The sequence below is a fragment of the Hakea prostrata genome, chromosome 1 (genome assembly GCF_041222555.1).
Source record: "Hakea prostrata isolate BN-2017 chromosome 1, UWA_Hpros_2, whole genome shotgun sequence".
NCBI classification, from domain to species: Eukaryota; Viridiplantae; Streptophyta; class Magnoliopsida; order Proteales; family Proteaceae; genus Hakea; species Hakea prostrata.
In genome coordinates this window covers 8,110,357-8,134,967 of record NC_142600.1, presented here as the reverse complement: position 1 = coordinate 8,134,967, position 24,611 = coordinate 8,110,357, and the positions used below count along the sequence as shown (strand labels likewise).

General features: G+C 38.6%; 2 protein-coding genes across 3 annotated transcripts; one reads left to right on the top strand and one right to left on the bottom strand.

Moving 5' to 3' along the window:
* Positions 1-404: 404 nt before the first annotated feature.
* On the bottom strand, positions 405-17,054 carry LOC149027166 (ABC transporter B family member 20-like). The gene is made up of 11 exons (XM_089159976.1): positions 16,004-17,054; positions 14,462-14,516; positions 14,184-14,359; positions 13,838-14,038; positions 11,685-11,944; positions 11,279-11,589; positions 10,948-11,171; positions 10,497-10,837; positions 9,462-10,252; positions 9,090-9,331; positions 405-2,351 (listed from the first exon to the last, which is right to left on the bottom strand). Exons 1-11 carry the CDS (start codon positions 16,367-16,369, stop codon positions 1,122-1,124), a joined length of 4,197 nt encoding a protein of 1,398 aa, XP_089016102.1. The 5' UTR covers positions 16,370-17,054; the 3' UTR covers positions 405-1,121.
* A 1,715-nt stretch (positions 17,055-18,769) lies between these two features.
* On the top strand, positions 18,770-24,542 carry PPL1 (PsbP-like protein 1). Of its 2 annotated transcripts, XM_089159954.1 has the most exons (9): positions 18,770-19,052; positions 19,172-19,262; positions 21,217-21,297; positions 21,532-21,614; positions 21,730-21,852; positions 22,005-22,076; positions 23,224-23,320; positions 23,424-23,551; positions 23,835-23,912. In XM_089159954.1, exons 1-8 carry the CDS (start codon positions 18,981-18,983, stop codon positions 23,516-23,518), a joined length of 714 nt encoding a protein of 237 aa, XP_089016080.1. In that variant the 5' UTR covers positions 18,770-18,980; the 3' UTR covers positions 23,519-23,551; positions 23,835-23,912. The 2 variants fall into 2 exon arrangements, with proteins under 2 accessions (XP_089016080.1, XP_089016073.1); XM_089159947.1 differs by lacking the exon at positions 23,424-23,551 and having other exon boundaries at positions 18,777-19,052; positions 23,835-24,542.
* The last annotated feature ends 69 nt before the right edge of the window (positions 24,543-24,611 follow it).

Below are 24,611 nucleotides of genomic sequence, written 5' to 3'. Positions count from 1 at the left end.
CCTATTTACTTGAGTGATATTATGTCCCTTTACTCGTTACTTTTTGGTTCTAATTCTTTTTTTCCCCCTTTTTGGTAAACGGCAAATTGCATTAAGAGAGAGAAACCTTTTTGTATATTACAACCTAACAATCTAATAGCAAAGGCCATTGAGAACATGAGGGGGGATAAAACAGAGAAAACAGTCCTATAAAAAGCAGATTGCTTGGCAATAAGATCAGCAGCCAGGTTTGCCTCTTTAAGCACATGAATGAACAGAATTGCAGAGAACAAGGCACTCATACGATGTATATCTTTGAAAATAAAAAGCAATTTCCATGGGATTGTGGTAGTTGTGGTTAACATCAAGATGAGAGCCTGATTATCGCTCTCAATTTGTACTTGGTTGATATTCATGTTATCACCCCATTGTAAGCTACTATAGGATCTTGAAATCCACAACCCTGACCAAATGCAAATTGAAATTGAAATCTTTTCGGTTCTAAATTCTAATTCCATTACACCCTTAACTATCACACGGGATGCCATGATAGGAGGTTCTAAAGGTTGCAAAAAAGGGATTACCCTCACTACAGCATATTGTGCTAAAACTAATTTATCACAAAGCCTTGAACAGTGCAATCATACAATAAGGGTGCCGAAACATCACAGATGACCTCAATTAACAAGAAAGATCGCTCAGCCTATCTTTTGATTAATTAACAAAAATAATACACAAAATAAAATAAAAAAATAATACACAAAATAATTCACAAGGGAGAGCACAATCTCTCTCTGAGAAAGTGTGCCTCCAAAAAAATATGCATCACCTCCCCGATGGCATGTTCCAGCTATTACAGTCCTTGGCTTCCCTCAGCCAAGTTGAAACCCCACAAATTTCCTTTTTTTTTTTTTTTTTTTTTTTTTTTTTCCAAACCTAGCTTTGAACAGTGCTAACCAACATCAACCCTGACAGCTTACCAAATAAACATTATTCTGCAGCCCGTTAGTTATTCCCAGCCATTCTGCTACCAACAATTGATTTCATCCTGAGAGATCCAGCAGAATTTGTGGCAGTCTGGAGTTAGTGGAATGAGAACATGACCAAGAATGACTATAAGTTCAATCTATCACAGCTCCCACCTAAACACTTCGATGCTGGCGCAAGCCCTTTCCAAAGTGAGGTTGCATCAAACGGACGTATAAACCATTCATTGCAACCAGGGAATCATGGGTTCCTTGCTCCACGATTCTTCCAAAATTGAGAACAACAATGTTGTCTACGTGCCTCATCATTGCTGCCCTATGGGCAATAAGAATAGTTGTCTTGTTCCCCATAATCAGGGTATCAAGAGCCTCCTGTACCACCCGGCTGGAGTCTGACTCAACCGAGGAGCTGGCTTCATCCAACAATAAGATTGGAGCATTTTTCAGCACAACCCTGGCAATGGCAATTCTTTGCTTCTGACCAGGTGTTAGATCAACACCTCTCATGCCAACATGTGTGTCGTAACCGTGAGGCAAGCTACTAATGAAATGGTGGGCATTAGCTATCCTTGCTGCCTCTTTCATTTCAGCCTCTGTAGCATTATGCCTTGCATAAATGATGTTCTCCCTTATAGTAGTTGAGAAGATAATTGGCTCCTGCTGAACAAGCCCCATGTGGCTCCTCAACCACCTAAGGTTATATAGATTCAGATCTCTGCCATCCAGTAAAATTTGACCACCAACAGGATCATAAAACCTCTCTATCAACGACATTATGGTGCTCTTTCCAGAACCTGAAACTCCGACTACTGCTACAGTTTGTCCTCCATTGACTTTGAGACTGAAATTTCTCAATATCATCGCCTCTGGACGGGTGGGATAACAAAAATCAACATTTTTCAACTCAATGCTTCCATACACGTTGGGGGGTTTTAGTCCAAAATTATCATCAGGATCAATCTCTGGGACACGGTCTATGATCTCAAATACTGAAATAAGAGATTTACGCCTCTTAAGTATGTAAGGAGCCAGCCCAAATGGCTCCACAAGAGCAAAGGTTGCAAAAGAGAAGACCATGTACTCCTTGATACCTGTGGGAAGGTCCATATAACCCCTTTTAATACAGATGGCACTGTACCAGAGGAGGAGCGCGTTACAGGCAAAAAGCAGGAACTGTGAGAACCCAAATCCAAAACCAATTGCCATCCCGTGAAGCAAGCTCTGCTTGAATATCTTGTCCAGCTGAAATCTGTAGAGCTCCATCACCTTGTTACCAGCACAGAATGCCACCACAGTGTAGATGTTTCTAACCGCATCCTCAAGGACCAAAGATGCCTTCCGATGCATTTCTTGTATGCCCCTTGAAAACCCAGCAAGCCACAACTTCTGCATAATGTGAATTCAAGCCTTCATGATTTAGAAATGGGGAAAAATAAAGAAATATACTAGATATTTAAGGTAATGCATGTTCTTCATCCCTTTATTTTTTCCAAGAGTTGGTGTGTGCAACTGGCAAACAGTGAGCATAGAAAGCATAACTGTGAGGAGATTAAAATATGTCGGCAAATAATCTGGGAAGCCTTGGAAACCCTCCGGTGGTTGACCAGGTCACAGGGCAGATTGATTCAATTACAAATTTTGAAATTCGTATTTCAATCTGAAAGGAATAATAATAGAGATGAGATAAAGTAGTTTAATCATCTTTGGCCAAATTTTTTTTTTTTTTTTTGGTCTGCTTCCAAATGTCCTGTCCCTGGAGTTGTCAGTGAGTGGCGGTGCTTTTGGTTCTGTCATCCATCTGTCTTCACAGTCCGGTGTGTGCCTCTTGGATGGGGCCAATGCTTCTGTTCCCTCCTGTCGGGTTCGGGTTTTTTTTTTTTTTTTTTTTGGGGGGAGGGACTGTGGGTTTTGGATCTTAGATGGGCTGTGGGGGTGCTGGGGGTGGGGGTGATTTGGTCCAACTCTGGATCATTTTGGATTGCTGGACTGAATGAACTTAGGGTCAATTTAGAATCTGCAGGTCAGTAGTGCTTCAATGGACAGGATCTGTGGGACACTCGGGGTGATGTCTTCGGGTGGTGTTCTATGGACAGAGTAGTCAATTTTGACAGAGGTTTGGGATTTGATGGAGAGGAGGGGCTGAAATGGGGTTTGAGTGTGACTGCTGTGAGAGAAAAGGGGAGGAGGCATCTATTGCTGGTTTGATGGGTGAGCCTAATGCTACACAGAACTGTGAATATAGGGACCCAACTGGGGTGTGACACCAACCAAAGCAACACAGGGGGGGCGGGGGGGGTTGCTTTATCAAATCCCTTATCGTAACCTTCCGCTTCACTTGTTTCCGAGATCCTCTTAGAGGACAGTCTCACAATAAAGATTAGGGTCAAGTGTTCCGAGCACAAGAATCATCAACTGGACTCCAAACAATCTCACCAGGAGAAGGCAGCAACCCAAAAGGAAAAGCTAATGTGGGGTTCAAACAGGGGCTAATCGGCATTGCAAACCTGAGTCCTTGTTAGAAAGAATATTAGCTAACCTTCAGGACACTTATTAATTAATTCAAAATAAAATAGAACTCTATTCATAATTACAAGCTAATTAAGTCATGTGACTTTCAAGTGATCACATAACTTCTAAAAATAAACCAAAATAAAATAGCTAATTAAATTGAGCAAGTAAAACCATGGAAACAAAGGGCCCAAACCCAAGGAAAATAAGCCAAATAGGAGGTCGATCTGCATCGCCAGGACTAAAAATTCACCAATCACTAGGTTTGCAAAATAAACTTGACAAGTTGAAGTGGCTTAGCTTTTTGAATGAGCGAAGGTTACAGACTTTTTCCAGGATGCAAAAGTATCAAGGAACATTTCTAGACAGTAAAAGATAAGGGATCTCAAAAACAATAAGAGTCCTTCCAACATAAGCTGATCTCTCCAGAATTGGTGCCTTCTTATTCCCAAGCTATTAAACTGAAACAGATGCATGGGGAAGTGATGTGGTGCAGACCTACAAGGATGCCAGCCAAGAACAGAACCAGTATAATGAAGGATGAAGAGAAATTAAAGTTACTGTGGCAGCAAATAGAGAGGGGAAAAAGGTTACTGAAGTGGGATAAGCAAAACACGAGTCTGATTTTCTTGACAAACTTGATGATGATAAACAAGCGGATGATAGATAGCGGAGATGAAGAGGATAAATGGAAGTCTAGAGTCCCATTAGTTGCTTCAAAATAGGAGTCTCACCTAGGTACACTTGATAGCTCAGAAGTAGCCTCATAAGAGAAGAAAGACTTGACAATTCTTGAATTGTTGACATCTTATTTATAGGCTAACCCAACAGACAAACACACTACTACGGTCTATTAAGTCCATAGCATTTACCCAACTGCCAGTCTGCCACATAAATCACCTAGCCTTTGACAATGAGTTCCCCTGTGAAAATGGTGCCTCTTTTATTGACAAACACCCACCAGCTAACTACTAACTACCTATACATAATATATCATATGTGCTTAATAATAACAGAACATAAAAGTCCAGTTTGGACTAGCTCTATCATTTGGGCCAAGATTGAACCTTCCTCAAGGGTCTAGGCAAATTCATTACTAGGGCTGGGCCTTAAACTTGAGTTGGATTCTGAGCTTGAACTGGGCTGGGCCTTCATTTGAGAATACTTTTTAGTGAAGTATTGATCAGGCCTCTTCGATTGTGGGCTGTGACTTGGGCCAGCTGGATGCTCTGCATCAAATGGGGTTCTAACTTCTAACCATCCAAGTAATACACCTCAAGGTTGAGAAAAACAGAAAAGCAGAATGTATGAGAGGGAAAAGATAAAACCATAGCATAGTCAGGTTGTTGGTAGACCAAGACATCAAGAGCAAAATTTAAGGCATTAGTACCACAGGGGGTTTTCAAAGCTTATATGGTGAAATGTAACTTTTAGGATTCTGTTGACAGTTGGCCAAAAGCTTAGTTCAAAAAATTATCAAAATCTCACTTCCTTGAGAGTTGAAACGAGATGACATACAAGACCAAAAAAAAAAATGCACAGTTTTGAATAACTCGACCAGAATTTCAAGTCTTTCAAGAATCTTGACCACCTCAGTAGATAGTTGCATACTCATAGTATTGTTTTGTTGGACTTGAAAGTTGAGATGTGGAAGACCAGGGCAGTAAGGCGTCTGTGACTTATTTTATTGTACTTGGGACTTGGGACTTGGGTTGGGTGTCTTATGTAATATGCATTGCAAACACTTCACCACATCTCATGGTTTGTAGTAGAAACTTTAAAATTAAGTATCTTTATATATTTATTGCATAGCTATGTCCCATATACCACTCAAACAAGGTATATAATAGACAATTTTACCTAGGGTGCAACGTTTATAACTAACCAATGATGCAAATCCAGGAGATCAGATAAGGTGCCCTTTTTTAATAACAAATTGAATATTAAAGCAACCTAAAACAAGCTTCCCTTGAAGTTTGGAGTCAACGCCATTTGCCCACCGAAAGATCACTGCAAAACAAAAATAAATAAAAAAGTACAAACTCGCTGAAATCTCAACCATCTTGACTTGGTCAAGATGGCTTGCTGAGATGAGCTTTTCAACCTTGACCAAAAGATCCTCAAAAGATTTACCAATACCTAACAGGTGATCATCCTTCCATATTGAAGTTAACTACTCAAAACAGCACTAAGTAGCCTAGAAAGTAGGTAACTCTAGAGTGCACACCCTTACAAGACCTGTACTGCTGGGCCCAATAACTAAGTAATTAAAAAGAACTCCTTTCAAAAAATTTTTTTTTTTAATGAATAAAAATATATATTAAAAGAAAGAAGGAATACAAGGTCTTTAAGAAGAAGACCGGAGAGAAAGAACTAAGCCCCCAGGAGACAACAATGAGCCTATTCCTTGGGGTATCATCGACAGGGGGTTAGGGGATAGCTACCAATCTAGAGGAAACATCAAAGTAGATGGCTTTCCAAATCTAATCAATAGAGCGAGATTTGGAAGTCCATCTCCGGATATTGCGCTCCTACCAAAGGTGATGGACTAAGGCACAGAACACTAGCTTACCAATCCGATCGCAAATGGAAGAACCCGAAAAGTTTCTCAAAATCCAAGACCAATCTAGACCAAATCCAAAGGAGTGTCTCGAACAGGGCCAAATGGAGGAGAGGGCTTTTTCCCAGATAGATCTGGAAAAAGGGCAGGAAAAGAAGAGGGGCTCAAGGTTTTCCAAAGCGGACCAACAGAGGATGCAATTGAGGTTAACAGGGATGTGGCGGTCAGAGAGGAAAGCTTGGGTGGGAAGGGCTTGGTTGAGGGCGGCTCTCCAAAGGGTGAGGGAATGACGGGCGATGAAGCCTTTAAACCAGACCAAAGGAGGCCAAGGAGGTTTGGGGTTATGGGGTCTGAGGAGGTTCCAGGTCGAAGAAGTGGAAAAGAATTTGGTGGAGGACGGAAGCTAGATGGTGAGGTCGCGGGAGGAGTTGGAGAGAGGGGGTAGGGAACCCCAAACCTGTGTGAGAATGGGAAGGGGGAGGGGGTCCAAGACCCATTAGCGATGAAAGCTGACAAGGGGATGGTTTTGGGGATATGGGTGTCATAGACAGTGCGGGGACCAAAGTGATTATAGAGAATGCCCATTGATGAACACATTTATGTGTGAAATCTTAGGGCATAAAGCATGTATTTTACACACTTAGAGTGGAGCTACCTTGGGGTTTTATGTTGTTTTTGCAGATTTTAGGACTTTTCATGATTTAAGCAAATATTTGGAGTTTTGGGTATGAAACATGCAATTTTACATGTCAAGAGGTCCATTCAAATTCTCAAGTGCAAAAATGAGCCTGATCTAGAGCATGATGGGCTAGATATGTGTTTATGGGTCAACTCCAAAATATTTTACAAATAAAGAAGAACATGGAGAAAAAGAGTCATTGCATGCTTCAATATTTTATTTCCTATTTGGGACTTGATAAAAAAAGGAAAAAGAATCATATTCAGAGAAGGAAGAGGGGAAAATCCCGTTTTTGAGTGTCTCTATCTAGTTTCGATCAAGCCCTTCATCGAATGGTCATCCGGAGTTCGATCGAGCTGATTTTTGGAGGAGAGCTTCACAACTTCTTGATCCTCAAATCCAACGGTGGAATTGTGCATTTGATCTCTCTAAGTCAATCCGATTAGTACACCAAATCCCTCCTTGGTTGAGTCAAGATAGGAACTCGAGTTTTATTCAAAACTTTGTCAAAAATCATATCCCATTTAACTCTATAAAAGGAGAGCATACTCTAGCAAGGGAGAAAGTGTTTTAGAGCTTAGAAGGAGTACACTTTCTTTTCTCTTTAGTTTATTTAGGCTTTCTCTAGTTTTCTTTGATTGCTTTTGTGAGATTCTAATTTTTAGATTGAAAGTTTAGGTTTAATTTTTCTATGTAATGTAATTTCAAGTTCAATTTCCCGTTCAAGTTCAAGTTTCAAGTTTGAGGATTCGTTTTTCTCTGGGTCTAGCAATTGCAAATCTAGATCATTCTAGATCTGGTTGTTAGGGTTGGTTGAGATTCGAATTGTTCGTTCAATTCTTTTTTTATTTGAAGTTCAAAGATGCAAGTAAGTAACCTCATTCAATAATCTTCTCTCCCCCCTCCATTCCCGCTTCTATCTACCCCTCCAATTCTTAATTTAGGATTTACTTTCAGCATTTATTTATTGTTCTCCCTTCCCCTGGGTCCTTGATCAAAGATGCCTACAGTCGTGCCTCTCTTTGGTTAAGGTTTCTCTTTTCCTTTATTGCTTTGTTGATTACTTTATGTAATTTACTTTCAGCATTTATTTATTGTTCTCCCTTGCCCTGGGTCCTTGATCAAAGATGCCTACAATCATGCCTCTCTTTGGTTAAGGTTTCCCTTTTCCTTTTATTGCTTTGATTATTTCCTTTCTGCATTTTTTTCCCTCTAATATCCATTCCCCCGATCAGTGGACTGTAAGCTACGGCAAAGGGTCCACAGTCAAAGTCATCCTAATTATACTCCCCTTCCCTCGATCTAGAGCTGACACTCAGATCCCTTCCCAGTTATTTATTTATTTATTGTTCGCATTTTTTTCCTACATTTTATTTATGTGTTGGTTATATTTATGTTATCTTTGATTTCAATCCGATCGCATTAAATGTATGGATTAGGACCGTTCGTTTAGTTTAATTAAGTAATTAACAAATTTGAATCAATGCACTCTCACATTAACATTAAGAGGTTAAATTCTAAGTGGCATAAAAAAACTCCTTGAGATCGACCCGTTAGCTACACGATACCATGCGCTTGCGGTTATTTTTATTTTGCAAACACCCATCCTGTCGTGATGGATGCCTTCAATACCTGCATTGATGACTCGAGCTTAGCGGACCTCCGCTGGTCGGGCCACCCCCCTAACTTGGCATAACTGTCGAGCCGGTTCAATCAGGATTGCCTCTAAGTTAGATCGCTTCCTAGCAAATTCTTCTTGGCTCTCTTCGTTTCCTTTCTCCCACGCCTCCTTCTGTAATTCCAGTCTTTCTGATCATTCTCCCTGTTTGGTCCCACTTTAATGACAACTAATCTTGCCTAGACTTAATAAAATTACAAATATGCCCCCAAATTACATACATTGACCACATAGGCAGCAGAGCTAATCCTGCCCTTCCCCTTATTTAGGATGTTCATGCATCAGATCTCTAGGATGTCTACCAAAAAGATACCAAATCTCATCAGGTATGTCCCTAGAATGGATATAAAGATTCTGAGTGATAGATATGCTATACTGATTTTCTCCTAGCTCCACAATCATAACCAACCAAATAACTAATACGTGAAGATGATGAATAGTCATGAAGATCACTGACTATTTCAATTTCTCTCTAATTTACTCTGTATTTCCGGGTGAAGTAACAAATATTTCCAGAAAACTCAGACTATAAATGTAATGAGTGTTTAAATGTTTATGCAGCCACTAAAAGGTATAAAAGAACAGGAAACCAGCAAACCATTTAGGAAACTATCAGACACAAAACAAATACAAATATCAAAAAAATAAACTAAAACATAAAACGTTCTTGAATCAAATCAGCGAAGCAAGAATGCAAACCTGTGCAATCGCAGAAACAATAAGAATGGGTAAGGTTGCCAAAGCCACTAGTGCTAGCCGCCATTCCAGCAGCATCCCTATGAGAACAGCCACAGCAACAGCTGCAATGTCCTGTATAAATATAGAAAGCCTGTTGCTGAAAGCAGCACGTACAAATGTAGCATCGTTTGCCAAACGCATGGACAAGTTGTCAGCACTGTTCTCCTCCTCATCAAACCATCCAACTTCGTTGCGTAACATTGCTGTAAGGCAGTGAGCATGGATTAACTAAAATGTGGATTCCACATGTATTCAATAAGGCAGAAGATGGAAGAAGGAATGGAATTTGAGTCCAAGGAAGATGCACAGAGAAGCAAGCCAGATGTCATTTACCTGAAAACAACATTCTCCTAACTCGTTCAGTCATTTTCTCTCCCATAATGCCAAAATAGAAGTGCTGCAGAAAATTGGCAACTACAGTGACAATACCCATGCAAGCAATGATCAAAGACCATTTGTCCACTTCATCTTGTAAATGAGAACCTCCGCTCGGTCCATAATATGCTGTCACTATCAACGCAATGATATATGCAAGAAGGGGGTTAAAAGAACCAAAAATTGCAGCACCAGTGCACCCTAAAACAGCATAAAGCCACTCTGCAAAACTAAGCTCAGCAAGCCTCCAGAACGATGGAGGTTTGTGAAGCTGTCCATCCTTTGACTCCTGTTTCACAGGCATATCATCAGCTTGACTGAGAGGCCGACTAAACGTTTTTGAGTGGGAGCGTTCATTTTTAGGATCAGACACCAAAAGTGGTGAAATAGGGGATTCAGGATCTGAAGCATTTGATGCCTGCTGATTTCCAGGATGAACATCGAGCTTGGGTAGCTCTGGCAACATAGTTTCAAAACTGTCCTGCCTTTTTATAGATGGTTCCTGTTCTGCTGTATCCAATGCAGCTCCATTTTCCAACATTTGCTCTGAAGGAGGGCTTTGAACTTTTGGCGACTCTTGTGAGCTAAAAGTTCCATCTGGGGGTTGGAATGCATGGATTCCATGCGTTCTCTGAAGAGAGGGTGATTTTGACATTTTGGGTGATGAAGGTTCTTGAACACTATGACTTGCTGAAGAATCTCTTTCAATTTGAAAAGTTGAAATCTCTTTGTGATTCCTTATAGGCGTCCTGGTAAGAAAAGACTGCATTAATAATCACTATCTAGAATAACAAAATACTGGATCAAGACTGTCATTTTATGTACAAATATATATCTTTTGGTGGAGGTTGTTAGTGAAGGCAGTAATTGGTCCCAGCCCTTGGGATGAGATGAAAGGCCAGAGGACTTTCCAATGGAACAAGTTGGTGCCTTTATCTGACAAATATAATTCACCACATACAACAAAAGCACCAGTTTATATGTAGAATGTACCTCTTAGGAAGCTTTGCTGCCTCTTCATATCTCAGAAGTTCTGTATATAGCCCATCAAGTGCTAGCAACTCATCATGTGTACCCATTTCAACAAGTAAACCCTCCTCCATCACAGCTATATAATCAACATCTCTTATAAGGCTAAGCCGTCTGGCAATTATTATAGTTGAGCGACCCAACATGAGGATATCCAAGGCCTCCTGGACAGCCCTTTCTGCTTCAAAATCAAGGCCACCAGTGACTTCATCAAGTAAAAGAATGGATGGATTTGAAAGCACCGCTCTAGCAATAGAAAGCTTTATTTTCAGTTCTTCTGTCAATGCTAAACCAGCCCTACCAACCTGAAATGCAAATATTAGAAGGAAAATGAAAAAGAGAATATATAATTAACATGGTATCCGTGATGCAACACAGTTTTAATTAGAGAAACAATCTCCTTTTATGTTTCTACCTGAGTCTCGTATCCTTTCTCAAGCAAGCTGATAAATGTATGAGCATGTGCTATTTTAGCAGCTTCTTCAATCTGATCAAACGTAACTCCGGGCCGTCCATAAGCAATATTATCCCTAATGCTCAAACTTAGCAAGGCAGGTTCCTGGGTGACAAGTCCAATTTGGCTTCTCAACCATTCCAGTTTCAAGCTTTTAATGTTCTCTCCATCCAGAAGTACTTCTCCTGCCCAGGGAAAAAGAAATTTCAGATAACATCATTGAGCATTCTAACAAAACTAAGAAAAGGGGCGAAATTTTGACAGGGAATAGAAAGATAAATAGTCTCATGACCTAATGTAGGATCATAAAAACGCTCCATGAGAGGAATTATACTGCTTTTTCCTGAACCATTCCTTCCAACAAGTGCCACAGCTTTTCTGGCTGGTACAGTTAGGTAAAAGCCACTCAAGATAGGGATTTCAGGACGAGAGAGGTAGCTGAAATAAACATTCCGGAACTCAATGTTGCCCTGTACAGATGGTAAAATATTTCCATCCTGGTTAATAGAAGAAGTTGAACGGCTTATCATCTCATAGAGTCTGTAAGCAGCAATTCTTCCCTGCTCAAATGCATAGAAATTTGTTGCTGCTTGATTAAGTCCACTACAAAAGAAAACCGAGTAGAGCTAAGAAACTTTGTAAAAAGAGAAGAGATCAGACAGAAAAAGCATTAAACAAATAACAAAATTATTTCTTACAGGCCACTTAAAATCACAGCAAAGAGAGCTATTACAATTTCACCACCATGAGCCTTTCCCTGTGAAATTAGGAACCTTCCAACCCAAAGTTGCAAAGCGCATGAGCATATTGCAAGTCCATATGTAAATCCAAGCCCAAGACCTTGAACCAGACTTATCAGTATACCATATCTCAGTGTTGCCTGGAGCGAAGTGGCATAAGAATACTTGGCCAAAGTTTCATTTGTGAAAGCATACAAAGTCCTAATGTAAGAAACTGCCTGCATTAAACAAAAATAAGTTATGTTACCATACAACAGGCTTTGGGTGCTTATATCAGAATAAGAATAGTCTTAGAGCTACATGAAAGCAGGTATTTACAACTGATTGTCCATAAAGGGGACCCATTACCTTACACTTCGACTTTTTTTACAAATACAATTACATATGAGAAGCATGAGTAAGTTTACTTTGTCTGATTAAATCATTCATATTGTATAGATCTATGTCTGACACTTCTTGTTCTTGTTGGTCCAAGTGAAGCAGGATCAAGTATGGGAATATGTTTGTCTACTTTTCCATCCCTAGGTTGACTGTTTTAAGTCATCTACTAGAGGCTAGTTCACTTACCTTATTTTGCTTTATTTACTTGTAATCAGCTAAGGTGTCATCTACTTGCAAGAAACAATATAATCTTGAGTAAACATGTCTTAAGGCGTCTGGCGTTTAATCCCTAAAACAAACCATAATCTTGAAACAATTTAATTAAACAAAGAATACCCCTCAAACAGGTCCAATACAGTGTAGATATCAAACTAATAGTCATCATTCTGGCAACTGATAACATTTGTTAGGCATCAGAATTTGAAGTTTAACAAACAGAAAACACCACAGTTGAACATTAGGTCAACTATACCTTAACGAGGAACCAGGAACCTCCAAATAGATCCCAAATGAGAGAGATAAATGGGAAGAAATGCACAGCCAGCAGTAACCTGCCATGCTTCCTTGTTTTTGCAGTGTAGTTTTGAGTTACAGAGAGAAATGGCTAGATGTCACCAGTTTTGCCCATGTAGGCTTAAAAGTAGACTCCATATGGAACTTGGGTCAATTCAAAATGAACCCCAGAAGACGGAGAAACTAATATATCATTCCAAAAAAGATGGTACAGGCCTCCAGGTTGAGTTTTCCATAGATGATGTGTTCATACTCCCCATCTTTACCAGTAGCATCTTCTATGAGAAGTATTGAGTCTGCATGAATAATTGTGCAAGATAGGCCCTTCTTTGTAACCCTCTATTGAGTTAATTGGAGATATATATATATATATGAGCAAATTGCACTGGCACCCCAAAATGGAGTCCTTAAAGTACTGACACCCCACTTTATGTTTAAAAAACACAGAGACCCCAAAATTGAATTTTTATTGGATATATTTGTCCAATTTATCACTGAAAACAGTTAAATCACTATTTATTTCCTTTCAATTCCAAAAGTATATTTATAATAAATAGTGTTTGAACGGTTTTTAGTGATCCATTGCACAAATATATCCAATAAAAATTCAATTTTGGGGTCAATTTGATATATATATATATATATATATAAACCCTCTTTTATTGTTAATTCCAGCACTAGAAATCCTAAGTTTCAAGGTCCTTAGTTGACTCTAGCTAAAGATCTGATATTGAGTTTGATATATTGAAGCGTAATACGAGCGAGGTGAGAATCACAATCCCTTATCTCTATTCATTAACCTTAAGAAAAGGAAATTATTCAAAATTACCAGACCCTCTAACTAACATAACATACACATAACTGTTACATTCACCATAATACCTTCACACCACGGACATCTAACAAGAGGTGTAACATGCAGCATATTATTTTGATGCCCTGAAATGGTTTTTCCATCTAATGTTTGTGAGATTGAGAGAGTTCCTCAGGGTCCCAATGTGGAAGTCATCCACTAAATTTCAGTCTAATCCATCTTCCTATGTTCACATTTATTGAGACTTTGATTTTTGTAATTTAGAGGCTTCTCCACTTTAACCCTTGAAAATACTAGGGTGAAAGTTGTATAAAGAAATAAGCAGTAAGACGATGGGAGAATGGTGACAATCTCAGGGCTAAAAACTCTAGCTAATGAAACATAAACGGCAGAAAGCAATAACCTGCTCAGCAATGCTTGCTGCTTCAGCATATGCATCTTGAATATTTTCAGCAAGCCTATGGAGAAATATGTTAGATATTCCTCCTGCAGCAACAATAAAAGGCCCAGTTGCCAATGTAATGAGTGCAATCTGCCAACAGTTGACCAATCCAACCACCAGACCACTGAAAAACGTTGCCATGTTATGGATATAGTTCCCAACCTATCAAACCAAAGCCCCAGCATCAGATATAAAATCCAGAAGTAGAAAAAAATTCATGAAAAACAAAACAATAAGCATATAGTTTCTGACTGAAATAATAATTTCCATTTGATAATGAAAGAAAATCTGTAAGTCTGAAACCTACTTTCTCACTAAGTGCAGACTGAATGAGCAGCACATCACTCAGTACTTGACTCACAATGTCACCATTATTCCCATACGTGTCAAAAAAGCTCATGTCCTGGTTGAGCAACACTTGCACATACTTTGACCTGATGACTGCAGTCTGCCTCTCTCCAGTCAGAATCCAACATGAGACCTCTATTACATAGAAATGATCAGTATTATGCTGCAAAAGGTTCCATAATGGCAGAATGTAACAAAATAAAGCAGTACTAATAATTGGAACATGTTCGATCTTACCAATCCACCCAGCAGCAAAAACACCCAGGGCTATATAGATGATGATCAAAGCATGCTGCGCAATAAATAGGAAGAAGTTAGATTTTAATTCTACCAATCAATTTCTAAAAACAATTTTTTATCAAATGAAAGGCCTCAAACGGAATGCAAGAATACGAAGTCAATCCAGATTTTGTTCAAAAGCCACTGGTCAATAGAACATCCAGTTTTGATGGTCAGACTTTTCATATGAGATTTTTACACCACTGGACCAGACTATGGCTCTGATAAGTTACAAGTATAATTTGCATTATAAACTGTGTTCAGATGCTAACATTTGACACCCCAGGTTGGAGACATATCAGCCCTAAACCACTGCAATAAGTTCTGCTATTCCACCTTGTTCAACAAACATTTGCTATGAGAACCCATGGCCGTTCTATTTGCATTTCTAAATTCTAATAGCACAATATTCAAAGAAAATTCTATGAAAGCAACATATTCTATGAAATAGGTCCCAGGAGAAGCTGGAAAGTAAATATCTACATTGTATATTGTATTCAGTTTCAGAGTTTAAACTAATTGGCACCTTTGTCAAGGTCTGGGAAGAGCATTAACGCAATATATGTATAAAGAAGATTTATTTTCTTCCTTCTTTTTTTTCCCTGGGGTGGGAGGGTTCTGGACTAGAATTCACAAACAGAACTTGCTTACTAGCTTATTTAGTTATCAATCCGTAGTTATAAAGTACTTAAATTTATCCTCCTAACCGCAGGTTATAACGAAATTCTAACAACCTTAGCAGATATATGTATAGCTTTTGTTTATCTACTACACCTAACAGTCCTTCCCATTATTGACTGTCCCAATTCTTGTCCATCTCACAATTCCAGGTTTGGGAACTGATTTGCTTTCCGTGAAAATACAAACAACTCCTTTTGTTTTAAGTAATGAGTTTTTATACAGCTTAGTACTTTGCCCCATGACCTGATAATCACTTTCAGTTACTTCTGAATTTCAAGGTAGCTCAACTAAATATTGGAGAAGTATAAGAACAATGAAGTGATTCTTAATTCCTTAAGAACTCCTACGTAATATTTGGGCTTTTAGGGGATGTTCATTGTTATCATTTAGCTTTCTTTACTTTTCCTTTTCTATTATTTGGAAGAAGGGTTCTACAACCCACCCATGCATTCACATCTACCACAATAAACTAATGGCTGCATGTGAAGCAGCCTCACAATTTGTACATAAGGAGGGTTTACACGGTTACGAAGGTCCAAAAAGAGTTTGTCAGAGAGTGCCAGTAACGAAACAGAGTGTGAGAGGGCACGTACTAGACCTTTATTTATAATGATGGTTTTCTCACTGAAGATGACCTAAATCAATTTCCTAAACTCAACAATAAGTAAGTACACTGGCGCACCCCTCTCCCTCCAGCAGCAAATTCAAACCAGATAGAAAGATAAGCACCAGGAGTACGCAGAAATAGCAGGAGTTTTATTTGGACAGTGAAACAAAAATAAGTAAATGAAGAAATAATAGAAGGCTTCAAAAGCCCACCTCCGTAAACCTATTAAATAGCTCTTCTGAGCTCTTCGATGGTTTCTGCCAGTCGAGTAATTGAATAACCTTCCCAAAGTAATGCAAGTAGACAACAAGAGCCGTCCCATGAGCTGCAGCTGCTAATGACCCTAAAACCATCAAAACCCAATCGAAACCATCGGCACAAGCAAAGAGCCTCGAGAAAGGAACAGCAGCAGGCGGAGGTTCGATCTCCTCCACCTCCTCAATCTCAGGTTCATCTTCCACAGGCCCTGCCTCCGTGTAGGGAGATGGAGACTCCGGCGGTTCTGATACTTCCGAAACCGGCGTTAACGGTTGTATATGCGGTGGGGACAACCCGAAAAGCCCTCTTGATATCATCATCTTCTGAGAGAATATCGTAAACCCTAACTCATCGAAACCCTAAAACAGCACCAAGACAGGAACTTGGTCGTTGGGTGAGAACAGAGAATTATACAACAAATCTATCCGATCTATCAGAAAAAAACAGAACTGCAGCAGTGATTCACAGAAGGGGGAATCCCAGGAGATGATCTTCTTCTATTCTCTTCCTCCCCGGTGATTTGCTTCTCTCTCTCCACTAATCAAATCCAAAGCAATATAAACAAGTTGAAAGTCCAAGTGGAGACTCTCCATTAATCAAATCTAAATCAATTTAAACAAGCTGAAAGTCCACAGTGGAGACCCAAGAAACAGTCAAACAAGGCGGAGCTCTATAGCAGACGCAGCTTCGCTCCTCCCCCTTCGCCGAGCCCATATTAACTTTTCCATTTTCGAATTTTTGCCCCTTGTCAGCAATCGTTCTTTTCCGGCAAGATTACCCACAAACACTCATTCACCGTTGAAAGCAGAGCTGAAGCGTTTCCTTCTTTTCTTTCTCCTTTTTTAATTTTGTGCCAATAGAGCATTCTAAATCACCCGTCACTTGCAGATAATAATTATAGTGCACTTTTGCGTGCCACTCCATTTCCGCTGTCCACCTTTCTCCTTCCTCTCTCCCCACCTGCTTTGCGTTTTCAAAATAGAAAATAAAATTGTGTATCTTCAACTTCAAGTCGAACCATGTAAAATCCAAGGGTAGTTTATCGCCGTAGTTGACTACGAACTCAGGAAATTCCAACTGCCATTTGACTTGTTCAGTTTAATATAGTAGGGACATTAACAAATACATGGAGGGTAATTTTGGAACTAAAATAAGGTGGACCTCATGCTTTTTGTCAACCGCTGACGAATTTTAGCTTCTGGAAGGACAAGGTCGCAACCGATGTTCGACCAAAAGCATGGATTTTACCGTTATACTCTCGAAAATTCGAAATAATCCTGCTACGCAATAACGGCATTCCTCATAAGAAAGGGCCTCTGCACGCCGCCGGTGGGGCCATGTAATCGAATCCCAGCCCGGCACCCACAACCGTGGACAAGTGCAGCCCCCAATGTTTGTAAATGGAACAGAACAAACACACCACGTAAGGTTTCCTTGTATTAGAATATAAATTCTCATATTTACTTTTCACCCAAAAAATTCTCATATTTATTATATTTTATTCTTTTAATTCTCAATATAGCTATCTCATGTGGATGACATGATGTATTGTATAGATTACTTTCTCACACCAACATGATTAGCGAATATTTTTTTTTTTTTCTTCTCATATTTATTCTACAGCATTACATATCAGCTTGTGTGGATATATTTTTAATTAGTTTTACCCTAAGAAATCTTATAATGGAAATTTCAATTAATCATGAACCTTTGTACAATCCAATTGAATATATTCAATGACATGGTGCAAGATTTTGTTCATATGATAAATTATTATTTTCTTTAGAGTTGTCACATCAACTCAAATTATCATGTGATGATTTGATGCTAGAAAATTCAAACCCCCTCGAGAGAGGAACAAAATTTGATGCTAAAAAAAAAGCAACAAAAATCCAATAGCTAAACATTACATAAGTAAATTATCACATTTACACGTAAATGGAACATAACAAATACACGTAAGGTTTCCCTGTTTTAGAATATAAATTCTCATGTTTACTTTTCACCCAAGAAAATTTTATATTTATTATAATTTTATCATTTTAATTATCAACCTAGATATCTAGATTACTTTCTCATACTAACATAAATCCAATTGATTGTGACCCTTTGTACCAATTAAATATATTCAATGACCTATTGCAAGATTTTGTTCATATGATAAATTATTATTTTCTTAGAAATACCACATCACTCAAATTATCATGTGATGATTTGATGTTAAGAAATTCAAACCAACCCACCCACCCACCCCCCACCCAAAAAAGAAAAAAAAGAAAAGATTTGATGTTAAGAAAAAGCAACAAAAATTCATCAATCTATTAGTGCAAATGATAAGATGCACAGAAGGTAATCAGTATATATACGAAATATGGGTCATGTGATGTCTTCAATACAATACGCTCAAGTAAAAGTAATATGTCATGAAATATCATAACCACCATACTTGCAATAAATTTTATAACCAACCAAAAAATTGGTAAAATTAGTTTCACTATACTCTAAATGGAAAAACTATTGCTTTCCCAGTTCCCTTCACTTTCTTTCATTTCTCCTTCCCTTCCATCATCCCCTTTTCCCATTCTCCTTGCAACCAAACGGGGTCTTGAACCCATAATTTGCAACCAAACATGCTCAAGATGGTTAAGGTTGGGCCAAGCCCAATAATAGGACTCAGAGTCTCAGAACTCCTAACGGCCCCAACTGTAATTAACCCGCGTAACCTGTTTCTATCGTCGTTCGTCCATTCGTCGAACGGATAAGTCAAGTTGTCCGAACCGAAAAACGGAGGATAAGGTGACCTTCCACAGGCCAAAGAAGAACCATAGTCTATACGCTTAGAAAGTGGGAACTATCAATAGCAGCTCTTTCATCTCTCCCTCTGCTCAAAATTAAATCCGAACTATATAATCCACATTCCGACTCACAGAGATGATGCCGTCTCTAAGAAATTCACCTGGAATCCATTGGACACCGTTTCCAAATCCTAATGCTTCGTCTCAGGTTCACTATTTTTTATTTCCAGCAAAGTAGGAATATCTGATGCATTATTTTTCTTCCCGAAATTTAGTCTTAAAATGGTTGTTGCTTATTAGTTGTACCGCTTCTCTTGTCTGTCTCAGCTAGGGCTTCAGAAGCCGGCGTTCTTCCAAGGCATTCCCTTTCTAGTCAAGGCTGAGCTAACGCCTGCGGCCTGTACTTCGACTCGTCAAGGTTAGGTTTTTCTTGCTTTACCCTTTTTTTTTTTCCACTTCATTCTGTGAATGCACCTAATAAAAGTTTATCCTCGGTATTCACGCTAGAAACTCTGTGATGAAATTTGTTGAGGTATCTGCATTTGATGTTGAGTTAGCTGAAGAGTCTGGATCCTCTACCCACTTGGAGAGAGGAATTTTTCCAATGTAAACTGCATGACACGTGTTGAATTCCAAAACAAAATTTCCTTTTGAGTGAAGGAGAAGGTTTGGGTTCCTACATTTATTATATTTCCTTAAAAAAAGATTTTGTTTTATTTCTTTAAAAAGAGCATTTTGTTTTTAGAGTGGACAAGAGTCATGAATTTAACCATATCGGCTAGAAAATTTCCTCTCCATGTGGATGAAGGATCTGGACTGTCTACATTACACTTTTAGCTCAATGATTCTGGCATATTGTAAGTGTTCAAGAGATGCTTCAAGATGGGAGCGACATGCTATAGCATTGTTGTTTGAATTGATTGACTTTTTCCCTTTCTACCTATGAATGTTTATTTGTTGCCCTACAAGTATTCAGTTATGGTGAGAAGAAACTGCCGCTAGAGTATTTCTAATCCATAAATCTTGCTCAATAAGCGAATAGTTTAAGACATTCAATCTATTGCATTTTTCTCGGATGACTGAAGAATCACAACAAATTGTTCAGTAAGTGAACTATGCTAACTACTATCAGTTACGTGGTTGTATCAACTAATCTAAGTGAGGGCACTGGGTTTCTGGACTGCTGTTGGATAGAGTCAGCAGGAAAGTGCCTCTTGATTTTATGGTATTTGCTTCTTATAATATGAAAGTAAAAGATTCACATAACTGAGCATAGAAATATTTCTTCAAACCCCATTGTGAATATCTGCTATGTTGTAGGTCTGAGCTTGTCTTTTTAATATTTGTAGCTGCAGTTGCAGTTATGCTTCAAATAATTCACTTGATTACTAATTATATATTTCACATAATTTGAGTGTCTTTTCATAATGGGGATGGTGTTTGGTGGCTTCTTAGAATATGGTCAAAACCTCCCACTAATTATTTGAGGGATATGCATACACCATCCTCGTAATTTTACCCTCTTTGGACTTAATGCCATTCAGAAACCTGGTTTTGCACAGATTTACTCTCTGTGTGCTTGAAGGAATCAAACAACACAAGAGCTTGGGTTTGTACCTAATAAAAAGCATGGGCGACTTGGCGTAAAGAATTTTCCGTCACACATGACCAGTGGGAAATTGGAAGCTAAATTTGTCTTCGGAGATCAGTTAGATCTAGTCATAGACTAACCAGCATGGGCTACCTATGGGAGTGAAGATATTGCTTCATGCCCACAATGAGCCAAAAGCTGGAACCCAACTCCATCTTCCAGGATCAAGTAGATTTATATATATATACAGTCCATGATTGGGCAACTCTGACCATGCTTTTGGTCTTGTTTCATTGTGTGAAAAATAATCAGTGAATTTTTCCACACAGGTTGGGCCATTTCCTTAAATAGGGATCCAAAGAAATCATTTGATATGTTATTTGCATAATTGATATTCAAAATGGTATGAAGCTGCTAGAAATGAAGCAATGAAGATTGTAGGAAAAGCAAGGGGAAAAGAAATATGAGGACTTACTGTAACAATTTGAGAGCAAAGGGTAAAGACTATCTATAAGAGCAAAACTTTTTATTCTGTTGGATCTCTGTTTCCCATCCCCTAAGGTTCTGGTATGGGAAAGAAACAATAGAGATTTTGACCATGTTCGATACATTAAAAGTAAGGGTGATAAAAATTTAGTAAGCAATGAGGACATCAAAGTGAGGTGGAATTATTGTTTCTTCTGCTAACAAATGAAGACACTTCCATGATTGTTTGTGTAAGTGAAAAGTGAAAAGCAATGGATCATGCACATTTAATTTCTTGGATTTTCGTGTTTTGCAGATAGAGTTGGGAGACGGCAGGCACTTGCTGTTGGGTCAATTACAACTTGGGTTTCTCTGTTATATTCAACTCCCTCATCTTGTAAGTTTTTTCGGTTCACCATGTGCATGTGCCCCCCCTCCTCCATCCTTTGACAATCCCCTTACCCTCACCCCAAACAAGAAAAAAGTGGCAATTTGAAACAAATGACGTTCCATGTCTGTTCCTTTTTAATTCTTAAGTAGCATTGAAAGCACGCCTGCTGATTGTGCAGTGCATTGGTTCTTTGAATAATGATGGATGATATCCTAAGAGAACACCCTTGATGTGGCTCAGTTGCTGCAGAAGCTAAAAAAGGATTTTTGAGTGCTGTAGACAAGAAGGATGGATATACATTTCTCTACCCATTTGGATGGCAGGTTTGCCTTTCTAACTTTCTTCTTTTTTCAGTTCACTATATGGGGATGTATTTGATGGTCAAAAATATAAATATATACCCTAGATAGATTTCTTGATAAAGTTTCATTGAGCCAGGAAGTAGTCATTGAAGGTCAAGATAAAGTATTCAAAGATGTAATTGAGCCTTTAGAAAGTGTCAGTGTAAATATGATTCCAACAACCAAACAGGACATTCGAGACCTTGGATCCGCGGAAGAGGTTTGTCTTATTTTTTTTTAAGAGCTGCTTTATATTCATAAAATGCAGGCAAAACAGTCATTTTCCAGTTCCCCTTTGACATTTTCCTTTTTGGCTCCTTGATTTCTGCATTCTTCAACACCTTACAAGGTTGTTTTCATTCAATGTTTCAGGTTGCTCAAGCTTTAATAACAAAGGTTTTAGTCCCTCCTTCACAGAAAAGCAAGTTACTGGAAGCGAAAGAGGTATGATCCCTTTATATTTCTTTAGTTCTTCGGTATATAGTGATCCTCATGATTCATATGTATTTTCAATATGTTCTGAAGCTGTAAGTGATTTGGTCAATATGGTTTGCTATCCTTTTTCGAGAAAATTATAATATTATTGATTAAGCAACTAAACAACTTACAACCACATGAATCAATGACTGTATTGAACAACCAAACAACCAGCAACATCATGGACCACATATAGACCAGATACTCAAATAAGAACTCATAGATTAGGTCAGCAGTGGATAATTATCAATGCAAATGACATTCATACTAGATCCCAACTTTGAGTTCTCATCAATTATGGTGTTGCTAGGATCTTGGAACCCTACTGAACATGATATTAATCGAGGTGGCAAGTGATCTGTTTTGTGCCCCCCTGAGGTGAATTCCGTCCAGTAATCATTGATGGATCATTACCTCCGACAATGAATATTTCAGCTAATAAACTGGACTTCGTAATGTCAAAAGTTTGTATTTTTAGTTGTACCACAGAAAAGAACTGCACTAGGAAGATAGCAACATGCTAACACTATAAATTTTCAAACTCAAAACCAGCCAAATGACGTGGTTCTGTTGTTGTGATTTGACTCTTCTAAAAGCATGGTATATAATAAAATGTGTAGGCTGCTTGTCATATAAAAACATGCTTAGGCCTTTAACTTTATATTCCATGGTTTGAGGAAGTGGATTGGAATCAAATAATCCCAGTTTTGATCTTCGCTGATTCAAATAATGCATGCTGAATTTCTGGACTTCAGGCAGACTTCTGATTGAATCAAAATTAGAATTGGTGGAGGCTAAACCCACTGTTGATGCCACTTGAGCCATGCCCTATTCTAGATTGATATGTTGGTCACCTTTGTGTTTTTCTTGGGTAGTTATGTTATTTAGAATGATAATTGTGGTAGACAGATATTAGCTTCGTAAAATGTGTAATATTTTATACTTTCAATACCCACTGCAGCAGCAGTGGGGGTGGTTGGTGCGGAGGGATCTGGGTGGTCTTGTGCACTGAGATGCTCTTTAACATGCGCCTGAGTTAGTGGGGCAAATCCTAGATCTCCGTCAAGTGGGAAAAGATTGTAACTATTGCATTTTTTCCCCAACATGATTGCAGCATGAAGTTGATGGAAAAACTTATTACACATTTGAGTTTGTCGCTCAGGCTCCGAACTTTATCCGGCATGGTCTTGGTGCAATCTCTATTGCGAATGGTACAAATTTAAACTACTATATTTTTCATTTTTTGAGCTTTTTCAGTGCAAAGTTCTGCTAGTATTTCCTTACATATTTATGTTTTATAATGTATACTGATAGGGATTCAAGAGAAACTACCCATCCTAAATCATACCTTGACAACCCCTGCAAGGAGTTTGAATAGAATTTCATCGATTACTCACGAAGAGATTTGAGTTGTTGATAGGAAGGTCTGGATCGGTAATTATGTGGAAGGGAAATCCTGCAATTCTTACAACATGGACTATTGACCTGTTAAATTGGGTGGTTTCTCTGTTGATCTAATAACTAGCAGATACAGATTCAATACATGGGATTGGATTTCTCTTTTAAAGAAAAAAAGAAGGATTGGCTGAGGATGGGCAAGGGGATTTTATTATTATTATTTTTTTATTTTAAAATAATTTTCTGTGGTATGGCTAAAATAAGCATGTTAATCCTTCTGGTTTTGAATCGCTGATTCTCACGAGTGCTATGACCTTCTCTTTTCAGGTAAGTTTTACACTATAACAACAGGAGCCAATGAGAGGAGATGGGCAAAGATGAAAGACAAACTGAACACTGTTATTGATTCCTTCAAAATTTCCAATGTTTGAGGTTGTCACCTACTTATGACCAGATTAGGCATAAACCCGCTTCCGAGTAGCAAGTTTTGCTCTTAGTCAGGTCGTGTCTGGGCATCGTCGTTACCTGATTTGTATCAAAATTACAACCCCTCAACCTTTAAACTACTCTGTCTGAGTCTCTGTTTATAAATGCATTTTTCCAGTTGATTTATCTCTCGCTATCTTAACATGCTCATCTTTTTTAACATGCTATTCTCACCAATAATTTGCAAAGGCAAACAAGTTGTATAATGCTGGATCCCAAGCATTCATACACCCATGAAGTAAATTGTTCTGTCCGTATTCGTTGGGAGGGAAAACTCCAGTAACTGGGGCCCTGGAACCTGCGAGTTCGACCAAATTGCTCTTTCTGAGTTGATTTGCCAGCAATTTCTCTCATCAGGGGTTCACTGGTTTTTAAGAAAAAATACCTCTCTAGGACAAACCTACTAATTTTGACAGACACTCAATTTGCACTCGTCTGAGAAATTTTCCCTATTTAACTTTGGCATCCTCATGTTTGCTATTTGCTGTGTTCCGGAAACTTCAAATGACCGCTACAAACTCACAAATTTACCTTTTTTTTTTTTTTTTTTTTAAAACATAAAAAGGAAAAAGTAATAGAGTGCAACTCCAACGCTCCTCAGTCATATACAGGTTATAA

What these genes read in the sequence shown, in the direction of transcription:
- PPL1 (XM_089159947.1), top strand. Translation starts at nt 18,981, where the DNA reads ATGATGCCGTCTCTAAGAAATTCACCTGGAATCCATTGGACACCGTTT. An exon ending in ATCCTAATGCTTCGTCTCAG is followed by an intron (nt 19,053 to 19,171) that starts GTTCACTATTTT and finishes TGTCTGTCTCAG; the next exon opens with CTAGGGCTTCAGAAGCCGGC. An exon ending in TGCAATCTCTATTGCGAATG is followed by an intron (nt 23,321 to 23,834) that starts GTACAAATTTAA and finishes TTCTCTTTTCAG; the next exon opens with GTAAGTTTTACACTATAACA.
- LOC149027166 (XM_089159976.1), bottom strand. Translation starts at nt 16,369, where the DNA reads ATGATGATATCAAGAGGGCTTTTCGGGTTGTCCCCACCGCATATACAA. An exon ending in AGTCTGCACTTAGTGAGAAA is followed by an intron (nt 14,039 to 14,183) that starts GTAGGTTTCAGA and finishes TTGGTTTGATAG; the next exon opens with GTTGGGAACTATATCCATAA. An exon ending in TTTTTATGATCCTACATTAG is followed by an intron (nt 11,172 to 11,278) that starts GTCATGAGACTA and finishes TTCCCTGGGCAG; the next exon opens with GAGAAGTACTTCTGGATGGA.